The sequence below is a fragment of the Geospiza fortis genome, unplaced genomic scaffold (assembly GCF_000277835.1).
Source record: "Geospiza fortis unplaced genomic scaffold, GeoFor_1.0 scaffold128, whole genome shotgun sequence".
In the NCBI taxonomy this organism is placed as follows: Eukaryota; Metazoa; Chordata; class Aves; order Passeriformes; family Thraupidae; genus Geospiza; species Geospiza fortis.
The window spans coordinates 1,595,606-1,604,312 of record NW_005054420.1 but is presented as its reverse complement, the minus strand read 5'-3'; the positions used below and the strand labels follow the sequence as shown (position 1 = coordinate 1,604,312).

Below are 8,707 nucleotides of genomic sequence, written 5' to 3'. Positions count from 1 at the left end.
CGGGGCACCGCAGCATGGCCCCGGGGCACCGCAGCATGTCCCCAGGGCCACCCTGCCCCACCTCCCACAGACACCGAGGCCAGAACCGAGCCCCAGCTCTGTCAGGGACCTCCCTGCCTGCACAGCAGCCACCAATGCTCAGTGCTCTGGCACACAACCGAGGGGCTCTGCTTCCCTGATCCAGGCTCAGGTGGCCAAACATGAGACTTAAGTGGCATTTGCTTTGGACCTTGGAATAGATATGAAAAAAGCCCTCCCAAGGCACAAAGGAAAACTTGGCAAAAGGCACACGCTGCAAAAAATAGAGGCCATTCCTTAAGCAGAGTCCCTGCTATCCAGCAGTGATATGCCAGCAATATAATCTTAATTAGCCAATAAAAGTTTTTAGACAATCTGTCTAGACTTGCTTTTGCCTGGACATAAAATTGGCTTTAAAAGAAATACATAAACAGCAATGAAACGCCAGTGAAGAGCTGTCAAACAAAGCTCCCTGCTGCTCTACATCTGCGCCCTGCTCTTAAACACGAGCATTTCTGTGAAATCCTTCAGGTTTGAAGCAGAAAGCTGCTGGGTTTGGGCTCAGAGCACGGCGAGCTCAGCCAGCCCCAGCCCCTGGGTGCTGCTGCAGAAGGAGCCCAGCTCTGCTGGAGAGCTCTGAGCAGCTCAGCCCAGCAGCCTGCAGGAAGGCAGGCCCTATAAATAATGGTAACGGAGCAAAACCGTGTCTGGGGAGCACCTGGCTGGCCCCTGCCCGCCCCAGAGCAGCAGGACACAGAGGGACCCTGGGCAGGCAGGCAGAGGCAGCTGAGGAGCAGGGCTCACACACAGACCTCCAGGAAGGCTGCTTCCCCTGCCCTGGGCACAAAACAGAGACTCTGGGAAGGATTCCTGCCTCATCTTCTAGAAGTTTTATGTTTTCACAACCAAAGTCAATTCTGCTCCCGAAATCAGGATTTTTTTTGGGATTAAATAAATGTGATTTTTCAGCCCATTCACTCTCTGGCAAAGCTTCCTTACTCGTGGACATTTTTCCCAGCCATGGCTCAATCTTTGCAAGCCCATCCACTGGTATCACCTTTGTTCTGCAGCTTTTCATCCTCCCGCTCCTCAGCCCCACTCCTCCCTTGCTCTTTCCACAGACTTGTTCCTTTTATTGTTCTCTAACCCCAAACTCTCTCCTTTCCCCTTCTGCTCCCCAAGATTCAAGGGCATCTTTTCCTCAAGCTCCCTAATGCCCAGAACAAACTGCATGTCCCCATTTCCTCAGAGCCCCTAATCCCAGTAACAAACTCTGTGTCCATTTCCTCATAGCCCCTAATGCCCAGTTGTTGGGAAGGATGAGAGTTTGACAAGAAAGTCTCACAGATATGTGTGCTGAGCAGAAAGATTTCTGAATGGAGAGTCTGATGAAGGAATAGAGATGGAAGCAAGTTTTGATCTAGAAGAAAAGAATTGCTGAGCCAGTCTTGCTGGATAACAAAGAAGGCAAAGGGTGTGTTGGTTAGAAGGGGTTTTTATGGCTCAGAGCAAAGGATAAACCCACCCCAAACAAGAAGATGTTTTTACCAAGCACAAAGAGAGCACAGGCAAACAAGTCAGCAAAGTTGCAAGTAGAAAAAAGGTCTCAGAATTTTCCACTGCAAGAACACTGAAATGCATCTTCTAGCTTAAACTGTGATGTACTGACTTCTAGTGATTGGAGAACAGTAACGTGGATATGGTAATTACAGCAGTTGTGATAGGCTATAGGTAATAGTTAATGTATAGATTGGTTCTGCTGTATTAAGATGCTCAGCAAAGTAAATAATGCATTGTAACCAAAAGAAAAGTCTAGAATGCAATGTAACCTAAACTAAGGGTGTGCAGGCCTGCCTGCAGCTGGGGCTGACAGCTGTGGGCACAGCTCTGTCATTCACGATCCTGGACTGCTGTAACACCTTGGATGGAATAAACTGCATTTTGAAGAGCCCCTGGAGCCCCACATCTCTCATTTAGGCTCTTACAGTGGCGCCCAACGTGGGGTGCCTTTATTAAGAGCCTGAATGAGGGACACGGTCTTCTGGAGCTGACAGCTGTAGGCACAGCTCTGTCACCCACAACCCTGGATTGCTGTGACACCTTGGATACAATAACCGGCAATTTGAAGAGCCCCTGGAGTCTCACATCTCTCATTTCAGCTCTTACAATTTTGGATTTTGGAGATCCAACTCTAGACCGGTGCAGGGATGGCAGCAATCTTTTAATCCTGATGAGCTCCCCTCTGCAGTTGTGCACAAACTGAGGCTGTTGGGGACATCACCATTAGTGGGTGGAGCTGGCTGGACATTTTTCTGATGGAAAATGACAATTCATCAAAAGCAAGATGTCATGCCTAAACACAGTCCATGCCTACAAAGAGCTTGTTTGGAAAAAGAAATTGTGAGGGGAGAAGCGCTGAAATGAGATCAACACATTTTGCTTTGGGCTTTTCAAGAAGGAACACTGAGCTTGTTGAAAAAAAAAATCACTTTTCATTTTAATATTTCACATTATAGAGTCTAAAGTAATTTACTTTGCAATTTCACTCTGAGAAAAACATTGAAGTTTCATCTCTTGTTCTCCCTCAGAAGTGGAAGAAAGAGGGAAGGAGAAGGGAAGAAAAACCCCAAGTATTGCCAATGAATTTAAAACATCCTCTTCCCCTTCCGGCTGCCTTCATGAGATCAGCCCTGAATTTATAGGATTCAGGAAAAATCTCACTCCAAATATTTTCTCAACAACAACGGAAGATTAGGGCTGGAAATGCCCGTGGGAAAGGAGGAGGTTGGTGGCCATTTTTTGGTGAGGCAGAGGGAGCTTTTGGTGAGGACGAGCATGAGGAGTCCCCTGGGATGGGGGAAGGGCCCATCTGGAACCACTTGTGGTTGATCAGGAGGAGCAGCAGTAGATGAAGCATGTGGGGAAAGGGAAGGAAATACATCTATCCCTAGGCACCAAGGACTGGATGTGGTTTAAAGGGAAGGAAATACATCTATCCCTAGGCACCAAGGACTGGATGTGGTTTAAAGGGAAGGAAATACATCTATCCCTAGGCACCAAGGGCTGGATGTGGTTTAAAGGGAAGGAAATACATCTATCCCTAGGCACCAAGGGCTGGATGTGGTTTAAAGGGAAGGAAATACCTCTACCACCAGGCACCAAGGACTGGATGTGGTTTTAACTCAAGCTCTTCACCAGTGTGCTTGTGCTGGGTGCCAACTCTGCCTGTGCCAAGAGAAAGGGGTGTTTGCAAAGGGCACTGGGATCTCATCCCTGCCGTGCTGGGCAGGGAGCAGAGCAGCCCCTCAGGACCCCGGGGGCTCAGGAGGGAAGGGCCCTGCAGCCTCAGTGGTTTGGGGATGTGAAACCACCGCAGCACCTCGGGCAGCACAGGAGGAGCTCGGAGCTCCAGTCAGCACCTCAGGGAGCTCAGCCCTCCTCTGCACTGCCCAAGGCTCCCAAAGAGCTCTGAGCACTCCCAGGGACAGGTTTTGCTCTCCTGCTCTCAGAAATTCCTCCAGGCTCTCCATGCAACCCCAAGCACTCCTGAGGATCAAGGCCAGGGCATCTCCTCCCAGCCCAGCTACAATTAACAGGAAAGCTCATTAACCCTGCCAGACTGGGCACAGAACAGCAGTCACTACAAACTCAGACAGCAATCCTTCCTGGCTGTTTGTTCTGGAATGCCAAAACATTTGTTATGTGACAACAGGAGGGAGAACAATAGATTTCATAATGTTGTTATTTAACATCAGTGCACACTGAAAGGACACGTGCCTGAGTGCTTGGGAAAAGTGGGAAGAAAAATGGAAAACGCTTGAAGTGCTTGGATATAAATGACTCGATTTTCTGAGTGCTTTATCCGTTTGTTTTTGTGTGTTTGATCCAGAAAACAGGATCCCAGGAGAGTGAGGAAAGGCTACTCCCATCAGAGCTGAATGACTGAGCACAGCCAAAGACAGGAGAACACACGGAGCCCCCAGGAGGGGTCTGGGAACCTCCCCAAAGCTCCCCCTGTGCTCTGCACCCTCACACTCACCCCCACCCGGGCTCTGTGACCCTCCAGCCCCACAGCCAGAGCTCGGCTTTGCTAGGCTGCCCCCCAAAGCTGAGCTCAGAGCTGGGTGAGCCTGCCTGGCTGCGCGAGGGGCTGCAGGGGGAGAGCTGAGCCCAGCCTGCTGTCCTGGGCAGCACCAACTGCTCAGCACAACGTCCAACAGCTCAGCCCATCCTTACTGCTCTGTCCTGGGCAGCACCAACAGCTCAGCCCATCCTCCCTGCTCCTCCTCATCCTCACTGCTCTGTCCTGGGCAGCACCAACAGCTCAGCCCAACATCCAACCGCTCACCCCATCCTCCCACAGCTCCTCCTCATCCTCCCTGCTCTGTCCTGGGCAGCCCCCACAGCTCACCCCAACATCCAACAGCTCAGCCCATCCTCCCACAGCTCCTCCTCATCCTCACTGCTCTGTCCTGGGCAGCACCAACTGCTCAGCCCAACATCCAACCACTCACCCCATCCTCCAGCACCTCACCCCATCCTCCCAGAGCTCACCCCATCCTCCCTGCTCCTCCTCATCCTCCCCCAGCCCTGCCCAGCAGGACAAGGAGGGACACTCATCCTGCAGCCCAGCAGTGGGAGAGCAGCAGAACCCCACTGAGCTGTGCAAATGGGCCATTTGGGGAGAGCAGAGCGTTCATAAATGCACTCCAGATCTTTCATTTATCTGTTAGGAGGCATTCAAGTGGTCTTTTGCTAACGACTTCAATATATATATTTCTTAGAGATAGCAATTAACCTTCTGGTACAGATTAATCTTTAAAAAAAAATCAAAGATGAATTAATCTTTGAATTTCAAGTATTCAGTAGTTTCATTAATAATCTGAAATTGTCCTTTAGATTTCCCATAATTAGACCATTCCCCTAATTTATTAATCCCACAGACTGCAGAGCATGTTTCAAATCTTCATCTCCTGCCACAATGACATATTCAAACTCGCTTGAAGTGCTCATAATAAAAGTCACTTTGTGAAGAATTATTAACTCGGAGGATCAAGCAAAGTCTTTATGTGCCAAAGCATATTTGAAAACTAAGCAGGGGAAGCACTTTCCACTGATCCTCAGATTTCCTAAGATCCCAGCTGATCAGACACAAGTCTGGATGAAACTCTGCCTTCAGGATAATCAGCTGGCTACAGACTGCAGCCAGAGCCAGGAAACGTGCAGGTGCCTATGGAGCAGGGCTGCCCCTGTGCCAAGGGACAGTGCCTGGAGATGGCAGGGAGCTCTGGGAGCTGCCAGCCCTGCTCCCTGCTGGGATGGCTCAGCTTGGGGGAGCTCCCTGCAGCCTGGGCTCTGATCTGCCTGCTCCTAAGGGCTGCACAGGGAGAGCCGGGCAGGGACTGTGCTGCCACCCCTGCCCCATCCCTGCCCCCAGGTGTCACACACATCTTTCCTTAGGACTTTTCCTCCTGAGAAGCTGAGAGGCCTCAGGAACAAAATGCAAACAATGGTTACCTGCTGCTGTGGAATGCAACAGGTGCATCTGTGATTGGTCTCATGTGGTTGTTTCTAATTAATGGCCAATCACAGCCCAGCTGGCTCAGACAGAGAGTCCTAGACACAAGCTTTTGTTATCATACTTTCTTTTTCTATTCTTAGCTAGCCTTCTGATGAAACCTTTTCTTCTATTCTTTCAGTATAGTTTTAATGCAATATAGATAATAAAATAACAAATCAAGCCTTCTGAAACATGGAGTCAGATCCTCGTCTCTTCCCCAATCCGAAAACCCCTGTGAACACGGTCACACCCAGGTGCCATTCCCAGCCTTTCCTGGCCCTTTCCAGGGCTGGTGCCTGTCACTGCCCCGGGCAGCCCCTGCCAGCCTGCCCAGCCCATTCTGTACTGAGTTTTCACCAATACCCACCCTGAGGCTGCCCTGGGGCACTCGAGGCCCTTCCCTCTCCTCCTGCCCTGTCCCTGTCCCAGGGCTGAGCCCATGCAGCCCCAGGGAGCCAGGGCACAGCTCCCCCAGTGAACTCCACCAGCCTGGGCTCACAGCCCAAAGGCAGGGACAGGCTCCAGTGCCCCAGGGGAGGGCAGGAGCTGCATCTCCAGCCAGCCCCGCTCCACTGAACCTCCAAAACCAGATCTTCCTGCACTCGCCAGGCTCTGGAAGGCCAGGGACCTTGTTGGCAGGAATTAAACCCTGTCAGAGCTTCCCCTGAGCTGTAGGAGCGTGGCACAGGGAGCTGAGCACAGCCCTGAGCAGCAGCCAGGCATCAGATTATCCCATCCTGGCTCTGAGGAGGAGCTTTAGGCAGCATCCCTGTCAGAGCCTTCATCCCCAGCATCACCTCCATCCCCCTGCACACACTCAGAGCTGAGGGGAGCAGGCTCTGCTCTGGCTGCAGGGGCTGAGTTTGGTGCTGGCTGCATGGACAGCTCATGGAATAAATGTAAATTCTGCACCAGGTCTGCAGCCACAGCCTGTCCTTCACACAGGGACCACATTTTGGGCATGAGTTTGCAACAGTGGATATTTGCAAAGAAAGCCAATTTTAAATTCCAATGAGCACTGGCATTTGTCACTTCCTGCTGTATTAAATCCAAACCCATTTGCTTTAATACCACATAAATATGCATTTGTAGGAACAGAAGAATTTATGCAAATGTGGGTTCCTTCTGTGACACCAGCATAAGGAAACAATTCCAGCTCCCCCTCTCCAAGGCCCCTCCTTTAAGCCCAGTGAGTTTCCCTGCCTGTTCCCTGGCAGGTGCTGCCAGCAGGGACCCATCAGGTTGGGGCAGTTTGGGGGCTGTCCCTGCAGGCAGAGCCAGTGCTGTGGGAGCAGCCCGGGCATGGGGAGCCCAGAGCAGCTCCAGCCCAGGCTGGGCACTGAGCTGGGCACTGAGCTGGGCACTGAGCTGCTTTCACTGGGGCAGTGCCAGGCTGGGACACCTGTGAGTCCCACTTGGGGAGCACAGCAGAGCCTGCCCTGCCCCTGCCCATGGGCTCTACCTGCAGAGCCTCTGGAGACAGCCCTTGCATTCAGCACCAGCAATGAATTCCATCCTCTGCTGTTTCTCCTCCCCAGCCCAGGAATCAGCTCCAAACGCTGCGGTTCCCAAACCCTCACGGGTCTGGATTGCAAACCAGCTGGCCAAGGGCTCACACCCAGGTCTGGCACGTCTCATCCCACACCACTGGGCCTGGGGGCTCCACATCCCACACGGCAGCCCCTGAGCCCTCAGGGGAAGGTTCTGAGTTCCCTGCAGTGAGCTGGGCAGGGCAATGCCAAAGCAAACCCAGACCAGGCTGGCACGGAGAGCTGGGCACCCACGGGGGCACCAGGCAGGCTGGGAGCAGCTCACAGCCCAGCTCCAGCCTGGGGAGACACACACAGGAGCTCAGCCTTCCCAAACCTGCCCTCTGCCCATGCCAGGACAGCTCAGCCAGGGCAGCAGCAGCAGCTGGGCACAACTCAGGACCTCTAAACCCCCCAGAAATGACTGAAAACCACTGAGGGCTCCCACTCTCTGACCCTCCACGAGCAATTTAGGAATGACAACATCCAGGAGCCATGGCAGAGCATTGCAGAGAGCTGGAGCAGCTTTAGGAGCACACATGAGCTCTGGGAACACAGGATGACATTGAGCACAACACGACACGGATGGCTTGCCGAGCAGCACGGCCTACCTGCCTCTCTGGAAATTTGCATGAAGGACTCGACTCCTTTTTCTCCATAATTCCCTTCAGATGCCAAAGTGGACACATAATTCCATCCCAAAGCTTTCACAATGTCCACCATTGCTTGTGCTTGGAAGGAATCTGGAGGAACCACCCGTGAGAAGAAATCATAGCGCCTGTCATCGCTCAACTCGGGGGCAGTTGAGGCATAACTGATTTGTGGGATCTGTAGAAAAAAACAATTTCTGATAAATACACACATTCACAAACTCATGGCACTTCTTGCAGCAGCAGCTAAAGCACCTGGCTTCAGCTGGGCTTTGGCTTTGCTGTGCTCTGCACCCTACAAGGTACAGGGACAGGAGCAATCCTTCACTGGCTCCAGTTACCCAGGAAAACAGGGAACCAACTGCCCCCAGTTACCCAATAGAGCTGGGAACCAACCGCTCCCAGTTACCCCAACAGAGCTGGGAACCAACTGCCCCCAGTTACCCCAATAAAGTTCCCAGTTACCCAGCTAAAGCTGTGAACCAGCTGCTCACAGCTCTGGACATGCACATCCAGCACGCCTTCCTTTAAGGCAATCAGATCAGCACACAAACATTTTAACCCCTCGCTGCCCTGGTCTGGCTGTGCTGGTTTTGGCAGGATTCGGGATCCTGGCAGAGTGAGGTGAGCTCTGCACCTGCCAGCACTGCCTGAAAGCCAGGCAGACCCTTCCTCAGCCTCAGGAGGATGAGGGCTCCAGGCTCAAGGCAAAGTGGGCTCAGTTTTCACTCCCTCTGATGAAGAAGGGTGTGAAGGTGCTGAGCAGGGACGTCTCTGCACAGACACAGCCTGGCACAGCTCAGCCCCGTGCCAGCCACGCAGGCACTGCCTCCCCTGCTCCCAGCAGTGTGGAGCAGCCTGACAGGGACTCCAGTAACAGAGCCCAGAGCAGTGCCCAGGGCTGCTCCCTGGCTGACAGGACACCAGTCCCCAAGGCCATTGTTTGTCAC

The 8,707-nt window shown here is 52.5% G+C and overlaps 1 protein-coding gene across 1 annotated transcript in view; it reads right to left on the bottom strand.

Moving 5' to 3' along the window:
- The window catches only part of GRM7 (glutamate metabotropic receptor 7), a 111,346-nt gene extending 103,375 nt beyond the window's left edge, over positions 1-7,971 (bottom strand). The window contains exon 1 of the mRNA XM_031061632.1: positions 7,719-7,971. Coding sequence (XP_030917492.1) covers positions 7,719-7,971 — 253 coding nt within the window. The remainder of the gene's footprint in view (positions 1-7,718) is intronic.
- Between the last annotated feature and the right edge of the window lie 736 nt (positions 7,972-8,707).